This window comes from Phoca vitulina, unplaced genomic scaffold, assembly GCF_004348235.1.
Source record: "Phoca vitulina isolate PV1807 unplaced genomic scaffold, GSC_HSeal_1.0 scaffold41, whole genome shotgun sequence".
Classification (NCBI taxonomy): domain Eukaryota; kingdom Metazoa; phylum Chordata; class Mammalia; order Carnivora; family Phocidae; genus Phoca; species Phoca vitulina.
Genome location: NW_022589744.1, coordinates 4,098,315 through 4,121,559, shown reverse-complemented (window position 1 = coordinate 4,121,559; position 23,245 = coordinate 4,098,315). Strand labels below are relative to the sequence as shown.

General features: G+C 55.8%; 1 protein-coding gene across 1 annotated transcript in view; it reads left to right on the top strand.

Annotated features, from left to right (window-relative positions):
• Positions 1–23,245, top strand: part of CACNG4 (calcium voltage-gated channel auxiliary subunit gamma 4) — a 57,407-nt gene extending 34,162 nt beyond the window's left edge. Inside the window, exons 2-4 of the mRNA XM_032429521.1 lie at positions 11,376–11,459; positions 16,471–16,611; positions 20,357–23,245. Of these exons, the coding sequence (XP_032285412.1) occupies positions 11,376–11,459; positions 16,471–16,611; positions 20,357–20,895 (764 nt within the window). The 3' untranslated portion in view covers positions 20,896–23,245. The remainder of the gene's footprint in view (positions 1–11,375; positions 11,460–16,470; positions 16,612–20,356) is intronic.

Below are 23,245 nucleotides of genomic sequence, written 5' to 3'. Positions count from 1 at the left end.
CCCCTCTGGGCAAGCACAAAAGCTTTAGAATCCAGGTCCTGGAGAGCTGTCTCAGTTTACAGAGTAACTTTGCTCTCCAGGTTGCGGGTTTATAGTGACAGAGTTTCAGGGCAGAAATAGAGTTCTCTCTGGGAATCCCACTACCTGGGGAAAGGAGCTTGAACCAGAACCCTAGCAGACATGGAGCCAGACTCTAGCCCCCATTGAAACAGGTGCCATCTTCCTTCTGTTGCTGACGGCAAGAGTGACCTCTCACAAATGCTCCACTAGGACTCTCCTAGTCAAGAGTAACACCCTTTTGGACCTAGTAGCTCACCTAGACTGCTCGAGGGAGTAGGCGTCTTGGAGGTAGAGCCCCATGCCACCATCTGGTTATGCAGACAAGACCTGAGGGAGGAGGCCTGGTGTCCAAGGCGCTGTGGAATCCATTCTTCTCTGTTGGCACCCATCACTCCTCCACGTGGCTCCCTCCTTGTGACTGACAGTGGGTGGGGGCGAGGCAGGCTGAGCCCTGGGTCCGCTGCGGGCCTCCCCGCCCCATGCTCCGGGGACTAGGGCTCCCTGCATTAGTCATGAAGAGACCATTCCAGCTGCAGGAACACTCACAATGGCACCTCCCAGAGCCAACAGCATTCAGTCCAGTCCCCTTACAGGGTGAGGCAGGCACCCCCATGACAGCGGCCCCACATGCCTTTCTCAGCCTCCGTTTCTCCTCACCATGCATGCCTTCTTCCAGAAACTCACTCCCTGGAGCTGTCCCAGACACCCCATCCAGCACTTCTCCATGAACCCCCTACTTCCCTCATAGCACATGTCACTGGCTCGCTTGTTTTAAGGTGATGTGGATATATTCACCTCCCCAACTGGGCTGTAAGTTCCTGCCAGCAGGACCAATGTCTTTGGGCTCCCACAGGGCCTGGCATCAATCAGTGAATACCGAAGTAAAAGAAAGGACAGGCATGGGGCGCCTGGGTGGCTCAGTCAGTTAAGCGTCTGACTCTTGGTTTGGGCTCAGGTCATGATCTCAGGGTCATGAGATCGAGCCCCGCATCAGGCTCCACGCTCGGCATGGAGTCTGCTTGGGATTCTCTCTCCCTCTCCCTCCCCCCACCTCTCTAAAATAAATAAATAAATCTTGAAAGGAAGGAAGGGAGGGAGGGAGGGAGAGAGGGTAAAGGTCAAATGGATGAATCATGTCTCTATCAAAGGAAAGACCCCAACAGATCCTCTAGGCACAAGGAGGCACCTCAATGACTCTAACCTAGGGCTACCCAGAGAAGGAAAGAGCACATATGAAACATGTCCCAGGCACTGGTGGTGGGTGGTCATGATGCCCTAGGAGGCCTCCCAGGCTGTGAATCCCCGTGGCCATGGAGAGGACGTGGAGGGCTCTGGTCTGGTCTGAAGGCATCTCCGAGAAACTCTCTATTCGCCCTCACAACATCCTCAGGATTTATCCTTCTCAAAGTGCTCTGACCAACATGGGGCTCACTGGGCCTCCCTTTGGCTCTGAAAGATCATAAAAATATTTCTCCATTTTCCAGACGCGGAGAAGCTTTCCTGACTTCCACTCGGCAACCCGGGTCAGGTCCTCCATGAAGTGCTCTCTGAGACTCCGGCCTCCTCCTTCAGACCTCTCCCCTCAGTCATAATTAACTCTGTAACCGGAAAGCTCCGGGATGGCAGAGGCCATGTCCGCCTGGTTCTCTTCTTGTATCATTCTTGCTGGAACAGACACGCGCTAAAACATGTAGTATCTTAAACTTCCTAGAGGTGGATTTATTGCTCATGGAACAGTTCAAAGTGGATAGCTCTCTTAGTGGGCAGCTTTCCTCCACGGTCGGATCCAGGGACTCAGGCCCTTTCTGTCGCGTGGCCCCGCCATTCCCTGCGGCGTGGAGAGGGAGGGGCGCCCCCTCTTCTCCAGAGCTTTGTCCGGGAAGGGCGCACACCGCCTCCGCTCACACTCCACTCACCACCTCGGTCGCGCTGCCGCAGCTAACTGCAAAGGAAGCTGAGAAGTACAGGGCGGCCCTGCACCCAGTAAGGAAAGGGCTCGAGTTGTTAGCAAGCGATGTTCTGCTGCATCCGAGGGCCCAGCACGCAGCGCACAGCAGATGCTCTATCGACGTAAGCTGAAGGCCATCGTGGTTTAACGGGGTCTCCCGGAGAGTCCCTCACGAGCCAGGGAACGGGGGCACCCCCAGGAAAGTCCAGCCCAGCCCACAGTGCCTCCTCAAGCCTGGAGTGTGTCTACGGGAGCCCAGACAGTGGTTCCCCAACCGCGCTCACTGCCGCTGGAGAGAGGCCAGTCCGCAGGAGGACTCCGGAGTGTGCCAAGTGGGAAATCACAGTTACCAGGACAGTTCTCCGGAGACAGGCACGGAGGTGGAGGAATCATGAGGGGAACTCTGAGGGGGGATTACGGGAGCAGGAGGTGGGGCAGAGCGAAGGGCTGGAGGGGTGGGAGAAGTGGGGAGCCTTCCAGCCCCAGGCCTGGATGCCTGGCCATGTGCCCCTCACCCTGCATTCTGAGCCCCCCCTCAAACTCTTATGTTGAAGTCCTAACCCCAGGACCTCAGAATGTGACCTTATTTGGAGGTAGGGTCTTTACAGAGATAATCAAGTTAAAAGGCGGTCCTTAGGGTGGGCGCTAAACCATAGGACTGCTGTCCTCAAGCTAAGGGGAAGGGTGGAGACGGACACGCACACGGGGAGAACACCTTGTGCGGCTGAAGGTGGAAATGGAGGCCCGGCCTCTAGAGGCCGAGTGAGGCCTTTCTTCTCTCTACACCCTTCACGACCCTCACCCCATGCACCTCCCTTGAGGAGCGGCCGCGGCCCGCCAAGGCCTCCCAACTTCAAGTCACCCCCATGAAGACTGTGCAGTAAAGCCCCATCTCCCCGCTTCCCACGTGAGACCCCCACACCCGGCCCAGCCTCTTCCGCCTCTGCATCCCCCACTGCTGCTCTCACTCATGCCACGCCCCGAGGTTCCAGAACACAAGGCTGGCCTACCTGCCCACCTTCGCCGCCCGTGCCCTCTGCTTGTGCTGCCCACCATATAGCACCTCTGTGTGCGCATCAGCCTCCCTCCAAATTCCCAGCCTTAGCCAAGCACGGCCCTCGAGTTCCCCCGCCCCCTACGGCCACTGTCCCGACTGGCCCTGGATGGCCGAGCCCTCCACCTTCCAGTGAAAGGCTAATCAGCCTCACCCACCAGCCAGTACCCCTTTGCCCAAGAGTCCGGGAAAACATGCTTTCCCGCCTCTAAAGAGTGTCGGGGACCCATACCTCCGCATCATGCTCCAAGCAATCAGAACTCTCTGCAAATGCACTGCATCCTTCTGACTCCAAAGTGAGGGAGGTAAGGGCGTGGCTGCTGAAGCCGGGTGGCCTGGTTCAAATCCCGGCTAGGACACTTAGTGGCAAATGGTATTAGTCATCCTATGGACCTCATAGGCTTAGTAGGAAGGTGATGTGAGTCAATAAGTGACAGGTGCTTTTACCATAGAGCCTGGCACATAGTAGGTGCTAAGTAAATCCTTGCTGCTCTTCTTGCCATGAGGATAATACTCTTCCCCACCTCCCCCCCCTCAATCAGCCTGGCCAAAGCCTGGCCGCCCCTCAGTTCTCCACTTCCTCCGCAAGGTCCTGGGTCCTTTCTAGAAGAGCCTGTGTCCTCCTGGGAACGTACAGCACTCCAGTCCTCCAAGCTGTTCCCGCCCCTCCCACAGGCAGTTAGGGTTAGGGTTGGGGGCCAGCTGCCAGATACACAGCTCTGGGAAGACACTGGAGGGAAAGCAGCCCTGGTGGGTCATCGGCACCAGGACTGGGAGGCATAGGCTCCCTCTGAGCTTCTCCCACGTGCCCCACCTCCACCCCAAGGTAAGGACTTGGTCCACTTGGCCCTTGGACCTGAGCTGGGACCAGCATATGACGGCCCAATTCGCAGGGCACAGTCCAGCGACACCCCCTTAATTTGGACTCATTAGGAGACAGCTATTTCAGATTATTGTGAAGTCAATTGATAACTATGTAGGAAAATAAATGTCGTTCGATTGTTTTCCAACACATAAGATGATTTAGATGAATCTGCTGGAATGTGCTGGCCCATGGGTGGGCCTCACCCTCACCTCCCCCGTCAGCAGCTGGGCCTCCTTTGGGCTTTTCCACTCCTCCTATTGATCCAGGAGGGCGGGAATGTTCTGCTGTCATGGGTCTGAGCAGTCTCTGCAGGGATGTCTGTTCCCAGATGTGGGCATCACCCCTGAGCCCCCCGCCCCCGACCTCAGCTTTGAGCTCAGCCAGAACTTCAGGCCAAGAGCCTACAATGTGAAGTGCCTCTGATGCCTTCCCCCGCCTTCCAGCCCCGATCACCCCCGCAAAATGATACTCACAGTGATTTCTCCGGGCTTCTCGTGTTGTCAGTGCCCCCAGCCGAGAGCTCGCTCTGTCAGGGTGAGGACGGAGCCTCACTCAGACCTGAAGCTCTAGCACCTGGACCACACTTGGCACATGAGAGTGAAAATCCTGGTGGGGGATGACTGATGCAGAGAAGCCCCCACTCAGCACCTCCTTCCACTTGGCCCTTGCGCTGTATGCTCACACTCATCGTGTCCTCGAGCCAAAGGGGCCTTGTCGTGTCAGGCCGCCTTCTCTGCCCCTCCACCCGTCCCCGCTGACCCACAGCTGCCCTTTCCAAGGCCCGGAGATGCCTTTGCCTCCGGCTTCAGTGTCAGGAAACCATTACCTGGAGGCTAACCCGGCGCTCTTGGCGGCTATGTGGTTGCGCGTCCTGACCTGTCCTGGGGAGGAGGACCAGAAGCCCACGCTTCATTAGAAGCCCCCCCACCACATTTGCTGAGGGGTCTCGGAAAGGTACCGGGAAAAACACTTGATGAGACGTCAAGAAGATGGATTCCAGGCGCCGTCACTCTGCCGCGGGCACTCCAGGCGTCCCCCGAGCCTCTTCTTTAAAATGGAGCAAAAGACACTTTCCAGCTAAGGGAGAATGCCCAGGCTTTCCGAATTGGACTCTCTGCAGCGCGGCCTGGGGAGCAGGCTTTCCAACATTTCTCAGCTCCTTTCTTCCATCTTCAAAGGAGTGTTATTGCAAAGATGAAATGGGCTGATGCATGGAACGTGCTCAGCACATTACCTTTTTCACCGTAGCCTGAGCCCAGGGCTTGCATGCAGGTGCTGTATCTTGGATGGCGGTCCTAGGGAGCTGGCACAGTGGCGGGGGGCAGGGGTGTTGGGGAGAGTGAAACCCAGATAGAGGGAAAGCCAGTGCCAGGAGCATCCCTGAGTTGACCATCTTTGGGCCCGGTCCTCTTGGAACCCGCCCCCAGAAGCAGGCAGCATGGACTCCCAGGAGGGAGGATGGGCACATTTACCCACCAGCTCCCATCCTCCTGCGCAAAGGTTACGGCGGGGGGTTGGGGGGGATCCTCATCATCCCTCGATCTTCCGGCTCCACGCGTGGGCGTGCAGTGCGGCTCTCCCCGCCCCCCAACCTGGGGCAACATACCCAGTGCCCTGATGGGTGCCAGAAATGATGGGTGCAGCCGAATCGAGGTATCGGCAGGTGATCCGTTCGTAGAGCTGGTGGCTGCATGGACGAAGGGCTGGAGTAAGAAGCCGGCAGAGAAGTATGGAGGTGGGGGGCAAAGTGTGTCTGTACTCTCAGCAAGTGTCGGTGACTGCAGTTAGTGTTTGTGAGGATCGAATGAAGTCACACTGATGGAAATGCTTTGCACGCAGTAGAGGAGTACGCGAACGATCACGTTCAGTGATCCGTCTTTTCTCCAGGATTCCGCTCACGACAACAGACCTCGGAAGTGGTCCATATGGAGCTTGTGTCAGATGCTGGCCTTCCTGAAATGACTTGTACAGTGACCTACTCCTACCGCTTTGCACGGAACGTCCAACATCCCCGTAACCAACCCAAGTTGTGGGGGCTGCTCCCCCTGGCTGCATGGGGGGGCATAACCCGGGATGAGCAGCATAGCACAGAGCGGGGCACCAGGGACGCTGCCCCTCAAGAGGCTACAAGGCCGCCCGCAACAGTCCCACCTCCGAGGTCCACACCCCACTCACCAGCTGCGGCATCTGAGTGGAACTGTGGTCCTTCCCGAAGGATGCTCACGTAGTCACTAAGTATCAAAGATTTCCTTTCTTTTCTTTCTTTCAGTAAGCCCTGCCGGTTCATGTTCAGACATTGTAGGAAATTCAGAGAAAAAAAAAGTAAAGAAGAAAACTTTAATTCGCTCATAACCCTGTCTCCCAGAAATGAAACACGGCACATTTTAAGAATATTTCTTTCCAGATGTTTCCTGTGCCTTTAGAAATACCTTTAACAAAAGTGGTCTATGATATCTATAGACGAATGGCTGTATTAACCTATGCACACACATATCTTCTCTACACAAAATAGTTTTAGAATCTTAGAGCAGGAGAGGCTCCCTCTGGCCCAATTCCTGAGTTTTGCAGATGAAGAAATAACTCGCCTGAGGCCATGTGACAAACAAAGTGGTTTCCTGACCCCCAGGAAGGAGAGGATCACAGACCAGTGACCGCAGGAATGCCTCAGTATTCCTGCAACGTGGCCCGGCCAGGATCTCATCATTAACCGCCCTAAATATCACTTAATAGATAACATGGCAAATAGCCTGTTCACGGAGAGAGAGCACATGTGAAGTGGGTTGGAAATGGCTTTCTCTCTTACCTCTCACATCAGCCATTCATTTTCTCCCTATCGAATGCTTTGGGCCGACACTAACAAAATTAAATTTGACAGGGATAAATGTGAAGTCCCTAGGAATAAACATGCCGTTCAACAAAAACAAGTTGGGGGAGGTGAGCCAGTTCTTGAGAAAAATTCCTGGGAGCCTGAGTCGACACTGGGTCCCATTAACAGAAGCATAGAGTCCAGAGGAGAGGAGGGGACAGCTCCACTGTGCTCTGAAACATTGGGTTTGGTGGTGGGAGCTGAGAGTTGGAAGCTGACGCAAAGAAGGGAGCTAGGCTGGAGAAGTCTCTTGGAACCATCAATAAAGAAATAACTGAAGGAACTGAAGATGTCTGACCTAGAGAAGATTTCATTTAAAGGAAATACCCAAATCCTTGACTCTGGGGGAAGGGAGCAATCTTTTTCACTCCATGTACCAAAGACAAGTGGTGCCTTCTTCTCCACAGCCCCCCTTCTTTAGACTAAGGTTGGGGATAAGGTTGATGGGGATGGGGGTCAGGCTTCCTGCCTGTTAATAAGGTCTGCTAGGGGAGGGTCTGGTCTCAACTGTTGGCAGCTGATAGGCCATCCCTTATCCTCAGCTCTGGGCCTCACCTGCAAATCCTGGGCAGCTGGAAAAGTAGCTTTGGCTTCCATCCTGTCAGACACATTCAGTGATTTGAAGGGTCCACACATGACAGACAGATTCTTTTATTCCTAGGGATTATAAGTAGCACCAGTGGTTGGAGTTTTATGGAGGATCTTTCAGGAACTTCAAAGCTAAAGCTGTTTAAAAATGAAACGTCTTGGGGAGGTAATGAGGTCCCCGTGGCTGGCAGTTACCAAAATGGGAGAGAATCAGGAGAGGATTCGGGGCCCCAGTGGGGACATGCACCAGATGACTGGCCAAGTTGCTTTGAAAGCCTGAATCTGAGAGATGACGTGAGTTTCACTCCAGCACACTTAACAAGGAGATGCGCAGTGAACCTGACTTCTTACCCTTTGCCCACCGGCTCCCACAGCTGGCTGAGGAGCAGGAAGATGGAACACGACCGTGAGCAAGGCACCTTCACCTTCCTGTAAGGCTGCACTCCCCCCGGGAGTGAATGAGGCACGCTGCATTTTCTCCCACACAGCACAACACGTGTATGAGCTTCCAAGGGCCCCCGTAACAAACTGTCACAAACCAGGCGGCTGGGAACAACAGAAATGTATTGTCTCACAGTTGTGCAGGCCGGAAGTCCAAAAGCAAGGTGTCAGCAGGGCGGTGGTCCCTCTGAGACCCTAGTAGGATCTTTCCTTGCTTCTCCCTAGCTTTTGGTGGTGGCGGGTAATCCTTGGCATCCCTTGGTATATAGACACATCACTCTGGTATCCGCCTCTGTCTTCACATGACCTTCTCCCTTGTGTGTGTCTCTTTCCACATTTCCCTTTATTTTTTTTTGTAAGAACACCAGTCCCTGAATTCAGGGTCCACCTGAATTCAGTGTGACCTCATCTTAACTTGCTTAGATCTTTAAGACCCTATTTCTAGGGCGCCTGGGTCGCTCAGTTGGTTAAGCAACGGCCTTCAGCTCAGGTCATAATCCTGGAGTCCCAGGATCGAGTCCCGTATCAGGCTCCCTGCTCAGCAGGGAGTCTGCTTCTCCCTCTGACCCTCCCCCCTCTCATGTGCTCTCTTTCTCCCTCATTCTCTCTCTCTCAGATAAATAAATAAAATCTTAAAAAAAAAAAAAACCCTATTTCTAAATAAAGTCACATTCATGGGTACCAGGGGTTAGGACTTCAATCCATCTTTCAGGGGGACATAATTCAACCCCCAAACAATGCCCATTTGTTCCGTCTGTGCATAAGAGTTCAGTGTGGAAGGCGAGAAGGAACGAAGAAAGGAAAGGTAAAGGGGTCAATGCGCCACAGCGTGTGCGCATTCAATGTATCTCTGAGCATAATTGTACGTGGTGGGATCTATAGTGCGTGCACACAGCCCCAAGAAAGAGATTCCGTGGGCTAGTTGAATTGATAAACCATAACTGTGGATGACTATGCAGCCACTAAAAAGAATGGGTTTTTTTAAAACAGTCAATATGTTGGACAGTGTAAGTTCTACTTACAGTTTCTATCGAATATAAAACTCTCCTAAATGTAGAGTTGAGGTGAGCAAAACCTATTGAGGGAACATCTGGAGCAAAGGTATCTGTAGGCAAGCTAACAGTTCAAAACCTGAGTTTTGTTTTCAGATTGAATATATAAATATATTCCTTTCCTCATTTCTGCCAAGGGCATATTTCCCTTTTACATTATCGGTGCCAGAGTAAGCTTTCTTGTCCTAGACTCTAGGCTATTTCTCGCCAGGGTTTCCAGCGACTGTTGGATTAGTATCAACTTATTATTTTTTATTAAAAATAGATAAAAGTTTTTCCAGAAGTTAAATCTATAGGTACTGACCCGGAAGGATGTTTGTACATATTGTTAAACGAGAAAAGCAGGTTATGGATTGAAGCGTAATGTAGAATTCCATTCAAAAAATAAGCATCCTTGAAACCACTTTTATCAGTCCCTTATAAAACTAACCTATCCTATGACTCAGCAGTTGTACTCCTGGGCATTTATCCCAGAGAATGAAAACTTAGGTTCACCCAAAAACTTGTACGTGAACGTTCATAGCAACGTTATTAGAACTAGCTGGACACCGCAGGCGTAACCGCTTTGAACAGTCAGATGTCGCAAACCATGGTACGTCCTGGTTGTGATACTATAATTTCGCAGGATGTTACCATTGAGGGAGAGTGGGAAGAGGGTACGTGTATTATGTCTTACAACTGCCCGCACATCTACCATTATCTCCAAGCAAAAAGTTCCATTTAAAAAAATGGGGGGAACCTCACCTAGATGTACGCGCACACGTGTGCGCACAGCGGAAAATGCGGGAAGATACACATGGCTGGCCTCTGGAAAGCCAGTCTGAAGAGACGTTATTTACTTTTTCGTTGTCAACCTCTTACTATTTGACTTGGTCCGACAAGCACGCATGACTTGGTGATTTTGTTTAGGCTCATAAAGTGGCCCGAAAAAGGTGTGTGGGGAGAGGGAGGACCGGTAGAGGGCTCGGCCCGCCTAGGCCACCCCTGCCTGGAAAACCCTCGCTCTGGGTTTCCACGAACACCCCGGATATGGGGTGTGGGAGGCCGGCGTGAGGGGAGGGCCTGGCTGGCCCACTCTGGCCTCCGTGGGGCCCACTTCCCGGCCAGCCTGACCCTCGTGCTCTGTCCTCCCACTCACAACCCCTCGTGCTTCTCCACCAACCCAGGCGCTCGTGGAAGAGTAAGGACCTGCAGAGGGTCCTCCCACCACCCCTTGACCAAACCCGGCCCACCCCCCAATGGGTCCTCGAGGCCTTCAGGAAGCGGGGGTCTTCACCCAGCACCCCGGCAGAGGGGAAAGCTTGGGGAGGCTAGTTGGTAAACGGGTGGAAGGGCAGCGTGCCCCGCGCTCGTCAGGGGCCTCTCTCAATTGGAAGCACCGAGAGATGGGTGCCAGTCCGGCACAGGCCCTGCTTCTGACACTGCGCCTCCAACCGAGAGGTCAGGCCCGCTGTGGGAGGCCAGAGGGACGCTTGGCAGCAGCTGCACAACAAGAACCGGCCCCAGTGTGGGAAGCAGCCCCAGCCCCGGCCGTGCAGCGTTGTCAAGAGGGGCTCCTTGCAGAAGCAGGGAGGCCGAGCCGGGCATGAGGGGGTGGCTGGCAGGGCAGGGCCTGACGCCCTGGGGGCCCCGCTCCCCGCCTGTGTCCCCTTCTGTGCTGGGCATTCCCAGACTGCAGGGGAGCAGGGGCTGAGAGAGCGGGACAGAAGCTTCTGGAAGGGAGGCCTGGCCTCTCCTCCAGGGTGTCCTGCCTCCCCCTCTGTGGAGGCTACTTCTCAGAGCGGGGAAGGGAAAGCAGGCAGGAGATGGTCTCGGCCTTTCTGGAATGTTCTCTGGCTCCATGTTATCGTCCCTCCATCACACTGATTTGGAGTGTGTGTTAGGAGGGATTTACAAGTGTTTACAAGAGAGGAAAGACAGACAGACATCCCAGGGGCAGATTTCATCCCGACTCACCTGACCCAGACCCAGACCTTCCCCCCAAGACGGCCCCCAGCCCCTCCCCCTCCTGAGTCCAGCCACCGAACCTCTTACCACTCCCCAGGCTCTGACCCCAGCCCTCCCTTTTCTCAGCTTCCTCCTCCACCCAGAAGGCCCCCCCTCCCCCTATTCCCAGGGGCAAATTCTTCATCATTTTTCTAGATGGCTCTGCAGTCCCCTTGGAAGGGGGATCGAAGGTCAGGCTTGCCCCGAGCAGTTCAGCTCGATGCCCCTTGTCCCTGCATAGTTACTGATGGTGGGCCTTTCACTCTTTCGGGCACCCAGATGTGGATCATGAGTGAGATGGTCACCTCCGGGGCGCTGCCCCCACCCCCCTGCGGTCCTTCTCTGTGTGTGTGCCCATCCCCGCACAGACCGGGGATGCCAGAGCGGGCCTTCCTCCTCTCAACGTGCCCCGGGCCTGTCCAGAGCCTGGCACACACGCCGTACACGAGGCTGGAGCGAGTGGGCGCATGAACCCTGCAACATTTACAATGTTCTTTCCCTCTTGCTCTCCCCAGGGATCTATAAAGGCCACTGCTTCCGGATCAATCACTTCCCAGAGGACAATGACTATGACCACGACAGCTCGGAGTATCTCCTTCGTAAGTGTCAAGAATCTTTGGCTTCCTTGGTGTGCGTGGAGCAGGGAGGGGTGTGGCTGGAGGAAAGACGGGCCCCGTGCGGGTAAAGGGGGTGCTGTTCTTGGGATGCTCTTTCCCTCCCTTTCTGATTCAGAATTGTTCGTCCAGAGGATGGACTTTTGTCCAACGCTGCCGTGACGTGCTGGGTATCCCAGTGGACTTCCTTGGTGGGTAGGCCCGTGTCTGGGGAGACTGAGGCAGAGCCGGAGCAGATGAGGGTGTGGGCGTCCCACTCCCCAGGGCTGCTGGTCCTGGCTAGTTTCAGAGTCACTGATTATTGCCGCTGTGCCTGGAACAAGGAGGTTAAGGACATAGGCTCCTCCAGGCCAAGCATCCCGGGGCGGGGGGGGGGGGGGGGGGGGGGGGGGGGTGTGCCGTGACACCCCAAGTACTTTGCCCTGCCAGCACGGCACCTGCCCATCCCACCCCACACACCCAGCATTCTATTCTGGAAAAAATCAGAGGAGGCCGCACCCTCAGGCTGCCTGGGGGAGAAGGCAAGGGGGTGGCTCTCGGCACCAGCTGGGGGAGCCACGGCCTGTGCCCGGGCCCTGGGGCTGCGTCGGCCCCAGACTGGAACTCGCAGCATATACTGGACAAGGACAAACCCCGTCCCACACCCCAAAGCCGGATCTCACCCCTGGGCCTGTGAATACCTCCCTGGGAAGAAGGATGGAGCCACAGCCAGGGAAGGGGCCTGGAAATGGAAGAACAGCACCATTTTGAGGCCACTTTCCCTTTCCCATTAGCTAAGACACACACAGAGCTGCTCACAGCATCCCCCTCGGGGGCCGGGGCCTGGCTTCATTTATGGAGAATCGATATCAGCGTCCTCGGAGGGAGCAGAATTCACTCTGCACCTGCTTATGGATCGTTTGGGTTTTGTTTTTTTCCTAAGAGAAAGGATTTGGGTTCTGAGTCATCTGGTGAAAAAGTACAGCGTGTGGTTCCCATGGAGCCTGGGGAAGTGTTGGGCAGCTCTGGCCGAGCCCAGGACCTGAAAAAATTTGGCTAGATATGCCTCCCAACCCTCCTCCCTCACCTTCTCTTCTTCTTCTTGCCTGTCCTTTCTTTCTGCTTTCTGTGGGGCCAACACTGAAGCAAGCAAATGATATTCCATAGGGCCACCGCAAATGGCCACGCATCTCACACACTGCTCAAGGAATGCCACGTACATAGACTACGGTATAAATGACACCCTTGAGTTGCACAGTGCGTGGCCTGCACAGCCATCCGGGGCGACCCCTGGTACTCAGCCTGGTGGGGATGGCTCAGCTAGACTGATTCAGAACCTGCCATTCTCTGCCCTACCCTGGGCAATCAGGTGGTTCTTAAGGCTCTGAGAGCAGATTTGCCCCACTGACCAGCCCCGGGGCTGTGAGGAGTGAGGCATGGAGAAAGAAACCATCCCCTCCCCATTTCCCGCTTGAACTTACTTGAGGTTATGGACATTGGTGCTGGCTCTTCCTCTTTACTTCCCTGCCCCTGTCCCCTCTTTGTCCCCAGAGCCCTGCAATCTCTTTCTGGATCGTTCTCATGACTAGCGACCCAGAGGTCAGATGATGTAGCTTTTTGAGGTCCCAGCAGGAAGCAGATGGTTTGCTCAGAGGGGGTGAATGAAGGGTAGCTAGTGAAGGACTATTTACAAAGGTGTGGGCAGGGTTAAAGAAAACTCGTGGGGGACGGTGAAAACACCAGGGCTGACAGCCAAGGGAGCCCTTCCACTCCCGGGCCTGAGCAGGTGACGAAAGCAGGTATGGGAGCTGGGAAGAGGGAAGCCGCGAGGATGGGGCTACCCAGCAGGAGCTGCGGCTTTTAGGAAGGAAGGCAGCCACCTCACTGCAGCCCCCAGGAAGGAAGCTAAGGGGATAACACTCCCCTGCGCGCTCCTCCCAAAGCCAGAGGCAAGGGAACCCAAAGATTCTGTGCATGGCTTGTGCCTCCCGGGGCCCAGGGCAGGGGGCAGAAAGTTGGAACAAGGATGGGGAGGGGCAGATCAGGAATTGGTCCTGAAACGAGGTTCAGAGTGCAGGTAGCTGAGAGCTTCAGCCAGAGGAAGCAAGCAACATCCCGGGACAGGCCAAGGTCACGGTCACCGTGCTCATTGCCCCTGATTCCCAATATGTGGTCCTCTGGTCCCCAGACTACTGTGATTCCAAAAATGTGTAGACGCACAGGAGAGAGAGACAAGGGTCATGAGAGTTCATCTAATCACCCATTGAACAAAAAGTGATTATGGACCTACGTGCCAGGCACTGTATTAAGCATGTGGGGGTACTGCACTGGACAAAACAGGGCTCTGCCATCCTGGTGTTGACATTCCAGTGGAGAACAGGTGGGTCAGAGAAGGTCACAGAAGGTTCCATGGTGTCTGCCTGTGGGAGAGCCTGCTGGGGTGCAGCTTAGCTGTCCGGGCACAGGGGATCAGCCCCGACAGGTCCGAGGCTGTCCTCCTCACACCCTGTCTTCGACAATTCAAGAACAAGGTCAGCCTTCGGGCCGTGTGTTCTGAAGTCTTCCAGAGAAACCAGGCTTGTGCATTGAGTTCCATAACCGTCAGAGGGCTTCCTCCTGGCCTTGGGGCTCTGGCGGTGCCCCCCCTGGGTGGTAGACCACCCCACACCCTGCCTGCCATGTCTTTTCCACTGGCCCCGCTGGCCCCAGGGATGCCCATCCGCCCTGCCCTGCACCTGGTGCCCCTTTTCCAGGCTCCGCACTTTCCCATCAGGTGGCTGGTTTCTGTGCTAAGCCCGGCAGAGCGGTGTGAGGGCTGTCCGGAGGCCATGGTGTGCCTGTGAGTGAGTTAGAAGGAGGTGCCCGTCCTCTAGACAGACACAGGTTCTCGCCAGGGCTTGATGTGGCCACGACGCATGGGCTGGACCTCAGCCCCGCTCGTCCTTTAGCTCTGTGCAAGACCCAACCCGCACCACTGTCCACAGCGACCCCAGCTGGTATCTGCACATCCGGAGCTTGGGAATGAGCCCGTGTGGCAAAGGACAGGTACACACATGACTTACGTGGGCAGGATGGATGGCTCTGAGCCAAGTCTGACCTCAGGGACCTCAGAGGCCCTGGGCTTCCTCCTCCCCAGCCCTTCCAACCTGCCTGCAGAACGAGAACATCTAGGGGGAGCTGATCCCGGATTTTTCTGGCCAGCATGGCTCAGAGGCATGTTTCCAAAGCCCACGGGAAGCCTCCTCCCAGAGCCTGTGGCTGCGAGAAGGCAGAGGAAGGAGGAGGAGGTGCTAGAGAGAAGAGCTTTATTTAATGCCCCCAACAAAGCCCCCTCTGTGAAGCAGGGCACACACTGGTGGGCTTACAAGAAAGGAGACAAATGCTGCCTTCAGAGGCTGAGAGGCCACAAACTGGCTCAGCTGGCTCAGGAGTTGGCGCCTGCCAGGGCTCCCGGGCTCACTGTCCCCTGCTGGGGCCACCAAGGGTCTGTGTAGCCAGGATTTCTACTAGGCTGGGAGACCTGCAGGCCCCTCAGGCAGGCTGAGCTCGGGGCTCGTCCCGGTGCCCCCCAGCCAGACGCTAAGGAAGAGGGACCCAGGTCCCCGGAGCCCCTCAGAAGCACAGGGAGTGTATTCTTTTCCTAGGGCCACCAGGATCAAGTACGAAAGCTAGGTGGCTTCAAACAACAGGAATTAACTCTCTCACAGTGTGGAGGCTGAAGACTTCAAGGGGTGGTGGCTGGGCTGCGCTCCATCCACGGGGCCCCAAGGAGAAGCTGTCCTTGCCTCTCCCAGCGTCTGCGGCTCCCAGCTCTCCTCGACTTGGGGCCACTTCACCCCTTTCTCTGCCTCTGTCTTCACACTGCTGCTCCCGCATGCGCCTCGTCTTCTGCCTGTGTCTCTCCCTCTTCTTACGAGGACACTTGTCCTTGGATTTGGGACCCACCCTAATCTAGGATAGTGTCATCTTGAGATCCTTAATTTAATCACATCTGCAAAGACCTTTTATCCAAATACAAGTCACATTTGTAGGTTCCCATGGTTAGGATTTGGTCATATCTGGGGGCGGGAAGAATTCAACCCCCACGGATAGGTATTACTACTCTCCCGGGTTATAAAAGAGGGGACTGACGTCAGAAGTCCGCTGCCCTGGCCATCCCCCTAGTCAGTGGTGGAGCAAATGTGCAGATCTAGCTCTGCTGGGCAGCGAGGTCCACTCATGTCCCACTCTGTTCAGCTACCTCCTCCTCTGTGACCTCGGGAGGTCCCGTGCTCCCGTGTCCCTGTCTGTCATCTGGGCATGATGACAGTGTGAAGACGCTAGAGAGAAAAGCTGTCCCTCAGGAAGTGTGTGCTATGGCCAGGCTCTGGGCTAAGTCCCTTATTTGTACAAAACCAAGTGTAGGATGTAGGTACTACGGTGAACTGCTTTCTACAAATGGGGGAGCTCAGTTTTAGGGGAAATGATTTGACCAAAGCCCCATAGCCGGCATGTCGCGGAGCAGACCCAGACCCACCTGAAGCCAAAGCCTGTGTTCTCAGCTACCCATCAGAGCTGCCTCTTGTGGACACCACTTTCCAGCCTTCCAGAAGCTTCTTAGAGATAGTGTCCGTGAAAGTCTCAGTGGGCTGTGAGGTCTCATCTGAATGGAAGGCAGCCCAGCGTTTTCATGGCTGTCATTGTTGCTCCCAGATGCCATTGAGGGGCTCTCCTGCCTTCGGGCTGGCAGAAGTGTGACCCACACCCAGGGAGAGCCTAAGTGAGCTACGGGCAGACGCGACCCAGGCCACCCGGCATCCTGCAGGGAGTGACCAGCAGGCCTGGGCCATCACTTCAGTCTGGTCCAGCTGCCCCCACCCGGCCAGCTCCCAACCCACCGTGGTCTCCAGGGCCTGATGGGAACCTTCCAGGTCAGGGGAAGGGCCCCGAGCTTCAGGGCTCCGGGCCAGTGCCCATGGCCATGCCCCGGATGGCAGCCCCTCTCACTGCCCTCTGCTCTGTCTCCTGCCCAACCCAGGCATCGTGCGCGCCTCCAGCGTCTTCCCCATCCTCAGCACCATCCTGCTGCTGCTCGGCGGGCTCTGCATCGGCGCCGGAAGGTTCTACAGCCACAAGAACAACATCGTCCTCAGCGCAGGCATCCTCTTTGTGGCTGCAGGTGGGCTGCCAGCTCTGTGGCCCCTGCACAGGGCGCACGTCTTGGTGCGTGCACGGGGGGCGGGGCGGGTGTAAAGTCACTTCTCGTAATTGAGTTCAGACATCCAGGTGTGAGGGGGGCCGGAGCGGAGAGTGGGGAGCAATTGCTCAATGGGCATGGGGGTCTCCTCTTGGCGTGATGAAAAACGTTCTGGACCTAGACAGTGGTGGTGGGTGCTCAACATTGTAGATGTAGCCAATGCCACTGACTTGTGCACTTTAAAGGGTTAATTTGTGTTCTATGAAAAACGTAAGTAAGTCCAAGTGTGCAAAGTGCCCCAAGGGGACAGTGCTGGGCCTCACAAGCCTGTGATGGGGAGGCCTGGCTGAGTCGGGGGGTGGGGGTGGTGGGCAGGGAGGTACCCAGAGGGAGTCAACGAAGCCGGGACCTGCAGGAGCTGACCAGGTGAGGACAGGGCGAAGGGGGTATGGAACTGGCACAGCGACCCAGTGAAAACCCACAGAGCTGTGGGCGACAGTAACACACCCCTTGCCTACCTGGCCCCAAATGGCTTCACCCTGTCACCCCTCTGAGTCTCGGTGGAGACACTTCAGCGCATGTCTTGCCACTGCAGACATGGGAGAAATCCAGGCCGGAAGTGGGTCTCAGAGCTGGTCCCTGGCCAGCAGGTGCATATACACAGTCCAGGACAAAACCCCGGGTTTTCTGGCCTGAGTCTCTGGGGGAGCCTTGAGGGGGCACCTGCCGGGGCAGAATTTGGCCGGTGGCATCCTGGAAGCTCCAGGCAGCACCGGTGGAGTTCAGATAAACTCGCAACAAGGGTCCCTGTCAGGAGAAACAGGACCTGCCTGCTGTCTTAGGCCTTCTAGTACATAAGTTTGAGATATGTTACGAAGTTCAATGATTCTTTTTTTGTAAAGATTTTTATTTATTTGAGAGAGAGAGAGAGCATGAGGGGTGGGGGGCAGAAGGAGAGGGAGAAGAAGACTCCCCACTGAGCAGGGAGCACGACAAGGGGCTCGATCCCAGGACCCTGGGATCATGACCTGAGCCGAAGGCAGATGCTGAACTGAGCCACCCAGGTGCCCTGAGTTCAGTGATTCTTTCCTAAATTGTTACCATAGCTCCTTGCAAGGCCTTAACAGTGTTCTTGCTTTCAAAGCATCTTTTTTCTGACCCCGGTCTGGGGAGACAGCCCTAGCTTGGCCTGAGCTCTGCGTCCTACAACAGCCCAGGAGTCCCGTGATGGTGACAATGAGAATCCAAGTAACGGCGGTGGTCGCTGGTGGTCCTTGGTGGTCAAGCTTCCTTCGCTGAGGACAGCGGAGGGGGGCTGGAGGGGGGTTGGAAGGGCCTCACGGTGCCCGAGCCCATCTTGTCCTCTCTGCATGGTTTCTGTGAGAGAGGGAAGGTGACTTCGGGGTCAGAGCAGTTAAGGGACTGGCTCAAAATCTTTCAGTCAGCTTCTTATGCTCCTTCCTCGACATCACTTCTGCTTCTGTGTCCTTCCAAGGCAATGAATAATGTGTGTGTGTGTGTGTGTGTGTGTCTGTCTGTCTGTCTGTCTGAGGGGGTTGTATGTGTGTCAGGGGTGCAGAGTGTGCATGTGTGTGTGTTGGCAAGGAGAGCCTGAGTGTGTAGAGTCTCCTTCTTGGCCAGGTCCCCATCCCTTTCCTTCTTGTCCCCTCCAGGGGCAGAGGTGGGGGGAAAGGGGTATACCCCATTCTCCCTCCTCCTTTGAGCCCCCAGATTTCTGAAGGTGTGAACCGTTAAAGAAGTCCCAGCCATGAGGTTTGAGTCCTGTCCCCTCTCCTTTCCCCACGGAAGGGAAAGAAGACTTGCACCAACACCAGCTACCACATATGAAGGCCATGTGCCAAGTGCTCAGGGAGCACAACCACAGCATCCCAGATTCTGAGGAGGCCGTCAGGTGGCCCAGGTGGCTGTCAGCCTCCACTGTAAGGTGCCCTATGCAGCTGCCCATCTCCCCAGGAGGAACCATACAAAGCCATATCCAGAGGCTCCAGGTCACCAGAGGCACTGTGGAGTCCCAGGCCCGGGGACACTCAGCTAAAAACATGGGTCCAGAGAGGAGAGGAAGCAGGGACAAGGAGCAATCACAGCAGGCAAGCAAGGCGATGTTCATTTGTTCCTGTTTATTCCCTGGTTTATGGAAGCTTTGATCTTGGGCCAAGGCAGTGGCAGGCCAGGGCTCATGCATAGGGCCCCCAGCTCCAGACCATTCCAGCCCCAGCAGTGAGGTGAGATGGGCCCCTAAAGCATTTGAGGCGGGAAATGGTCAGAGCCTGGGGACAGGTATGGTTCAAAGGCTGGGAGAGCCTGGGGCACACCATCCACACTGGGATCTCTGCAATAGGCGAATGGACAAAGGACATGGCGGTGCATGGACCACACAACACGTTACTTCACAATGAAACACAATGGGTTATAACAGAATGTAAAAGCATGCTCACTGCGTGCCAAGTGCTATTGTAAGTGCTATGTATATATTAGCTCATTTAATCCTCACATCTGCCCTATGAAGCGCATACCACTGGGACTCCCACTTTGCACATGAGAATTCTGAGACACGGGAAGTTGAGTAATAAATTATAGGCTGTGGAGACATTTTGCGCGGGGCGGTGACTCTGAATTCAAAACACAACATGGTACCCTGGGTGGATCCTGGAACAGAAAAAGAACACCAGTGGAAACCCCAGTGAAATCCAAGTAAAACCTGGAGAGTAGTGAGTAGTAACGTACCAGGGGGGTTTCCTGGTTGTGACAGACGTACACGGTAATGTCGGCTGTTCGCGGGGGGAAACCGGGTGAGGAGGTAGAAAGGCGCTCTCCGTACTCTCTTCACAACTTTTCAGTACATCTGACATCCCCAAAGTTTATTTTTAAGTTTTTAAATGCACCCAATGAAGCAGCAGTTTCACGTCAAGGAATTCTTCCCGCAGTTGTAGTCATGTGTGTGTGGGATGGTGTGGACACAAGGATGTCCGTGACAACGCTGCACAGCGGAGGGCTGGAAGCTCCCTGAACGTCCACAGCAGAGCCACTGCTGCCACATGCACTCAGAAAGACAGACAGCTCTCTGTCCTGACGTGGCCCCATCTGCCAGGTGGACTATTCCAGGAAGAGGCAAGGGGACAAAGAGTCTTGTGCAAAGAAAAAAATAGATGGGTGTGTGTATGTGTGTGTATGTGTGAAAGACAGAGAGAGAGGGAGGGAGGGAGAGAGACTGGACATAACAATGATATAAGAAAGAAGAACAGGGGCGTCTGGGTGGCTCAGGCGGTTAAGCGTCTGCCTTCGGCTCAGGTCATGATCTCAGGGTCCTGGGATCGAGTCCCACATCGGGCTCCCTGCTCGGCGGGAAGCCTGCTTCTCCCTCTCCCTCTGATCCTCCTCCCTGCTTGTGCGCTCTCTCTCTCTCTCTCAAATAAATAAGTAAAATCCTAGAAAGAGAGAAAGAAAGAGAGAGAGAGGAAGGGAGGAAGGAAGGGTAGCTGCCTTCAGGAGGGCAACTGGGCAGCCAAGTGCCTGCGCTTTATTGCACACCGCATCTGAACTTTTACTTTACTACCCATTCAAAACCAATTACTTAAAAGAAAAGTTGGCGACCAGAAGAAAGCAACGCCTGTCCAAGGGAGTGTGGCCACCAGCCCCTCCTCTGTTTGTCCAGCCGCGGGTCTGACCTCTGCCTCACGCCCCCCACCCCTTTCTGCTTCCCTTTCAGGCCTCAGTAACATCATAGGCATCATCGTCTACATTTCCAGCAACACAGGTGACCCAAGCGACAAGCGTGACGAAGACAAAAAAAACCATTACAACTACGGTTGGTCTTTTTACTTTGGAGCCCTGTCCTTCATTGTGGCCGAGACCGTGGGTGTCCTGGCTGTAAACATTTACATTGAGAAAAATAAAGAGTTGAGATTTAAGACCAAACGGGAGTTCCTCAAGGCTCCCTCCTCGTCCCCCTACGCCAGGATGCCGACCTACAGGTACCGGCGGCGGCGCTCGCGGTCCAGCTCCAGGTCCACCGAGGCCTCTCCCTCCAGGGCGGCGTCCCCGGTGGGCCTGAAGATCACCGGGGCCATCCCCATGGGCGAGCTGTCCATGTACACGCTGTCCAGGGAGCCCCTCAAGGTGACCCCCGCCGCCAGCTACAGCCCCGACCAGGAGGCCAGCTTCCTGCAGGTGCACGACTTCTTCCAGCAGGACCTGAAGGAAGGCTTGCACGTCAGCATGCTGAACCGGCGGACGACCCCTGTGTGAGCTGCCCCTTCCTCTCAGCACCGGCCTGTCCCCAGAACAGCTGTGTGGATCCCACACCAGGGCACCTGCCCCTTAAGATGGACCAACAATGGACGGAAGCCAAACCCACCCCTCCCTGGTCTCCAGCAAGTGTCACGGGCTGGCTTGGCGCAAAGCCACCCGGGAGACGGGAAATGGAGGCGGAAGGCTGACTTTGTCCCCAGAGAGGGTGTCTGATGCCCCGGGATTCTGAAATCTCCTGAGGCCTTGAGCGGCCCCAGGGAAGACAAAATTGAGCCATTATCTCCTCTTGGAAACAAATCTTGCCAGAAGAATGGGCTTTCGGGGTCCTCCCTCCCTGCCTGGGTGCTGGGCCACCGGGAGCGCCTCACCGGGCACACGGGGGCCTTTGGACACTGGTCCACTGCTTTCTGATCTGAGGTTTCCGTGTCCGTGAGCAGGAAACGAGGAAGCCGAAACTTGCCCCCTTCCTGTCTATTGCGCGCTCTCTCTCTCTCTCTGGCAGTGGCCGGTTGTTGAAATAACGGTGATCCTGAGGAGAAAGCCCTGCGGCCAACTGGTGCTTTGGCCTTTGGGCTGTCCTAGGGCCAGCTTCCCTTGACCTGAGGAGACCAAGGCCGCTGGAAGAATCCGCAGAGGGGGAGGCCTTTGCTGGCCGAGGAGGGGGTGGTGTGAGATAAAGGCCGGAGTCTGTTGCTGGCATTCCTGTCCGCTTGTAGAAGTTTCTGCCTCACACAGAAAGGGCAGAACGCACTGATGGTACTTGAGAGTCTGGAAGATTCCACGGGTCCGAGGAAAGGTGGCCATACGGTCTCTTGCTGGGTTGCTCCCCACTGACCGGAGGAGCCGCTCTGTCCCTCCTCGGGGAGAGGAAGGGGCAGACCCCCGCACCCCCCACACACACACCCTGGTATTTGGCAACAGGACCCTGAACTTCTGATCAAGAAAGGGAGACCCAGGTAAACAGCGACCAAAAAATCAGCTCAAACGTCCACTTCCTAAGCGGTCATTAATCCAGATTTGTTGCCAGTAGAGGCCAGGAGAGCAAGTGACATTCATTTCTTCATCTTAAAAAGGCAGCAGTCCCTCCCCGACTCCTAGGATTGTGATTCATCCTGCCACCCCCTGAAGGGCTCAGCCGAGAACGTTTGGACGGAAAGGCCCCGCCGTGCTGTCCTTCCTCCTCGGGAGAGGGACATCCCAGCACCGGGGGGCCTGGGAGGCGGCTCCATGTCTGACGTTCCTTCCATCCACAACCGTTCCTCCCTCTCCCGAAGCGAGCAGAGAACGTGGAAGCGGGTGTGGGTTCAGAAGCAAAACTTTCTGGAACAGGGAGCTCACCCTCTTTTATATCAAACACGTGCTTTCTAAAGACAAATCCTTTCTTACTTTTTGAGACTTGGTAATCCGATCTCGAGCAGTCGTCTGTGGTCCCAGTAGCTGTCCTCCTTAGAAGTGACAAGCAAATTCTTACCTCAGCCACCTGCTCAGCGACCCCCCTCCACCCCCTGGGCGGACTCAGCCCCTTAGGAGTTCAGATCTGGGTCATGGTCATCGCCATCCTCCTTCGCCCCCGCCCCCCCCGAGAGGAAATCTCCCCGGGGACCCCTCACCTGACCACCCTGGAGTGCGGGCCCGCGGAGGCGCGGTGTGCTGGGGGCCCCTTTGTGCTTGCTCGAAACCCCTTCCTCCCGTTGAGGTTGGCTTTGTGTGGTGGCCTGTCCAAGCATGTGCGGCAGTAAATGCTGGAGTGTCAGGGCTCGTGGCCTGCCCTGCTGGGGGCCAACCCCGTCCCCGTCCTGCCCCCCCCCCCCGGACCACCCTCGGCGCACCCCTCCCCCCATCCAGGACACCATCGCATCAGGCTCAAAGGAAGGGGGCAAAATCTGGGAAGCCACCTCCCAGCGAGGTCCCCAGGCTCTTCTGTCACTTCCCAAAGCCAGGCAGCCGTGCTGTTTCTACCACCTCCACACTTGCTGCCCTAGAGGTTTCTATCATTCCACGGAGAAAAGCTGTGTTCCGATGAATCCTACCTCTTGCCCAGTCCCAGACAGAGAATGTGGGGCCCACTCTAGGGACCAGGAAAGAGTAGAAAAGAAGCAACAAAGGAGGACAGAAGAGCAGGGAGCCCCCGGGCTCCTGGCCCCTCGGCCCTGGTCCACCCCTCCTGCCCACCGACCCTCGGCCAGGGCTGCCCAGGGACGTGGGCGGAGCTGGCTCCCTGCCACCTGTCAGTCTGAGACCTGCGGCCTGGGCCTGCCCCCTCCCATCCCACCGCCCTCTCCAACCAGCCCCTGTGTGTTTCACCAGTTAAGCACCCGTGAATCCTGTACCTACTACTGGTTTTGGG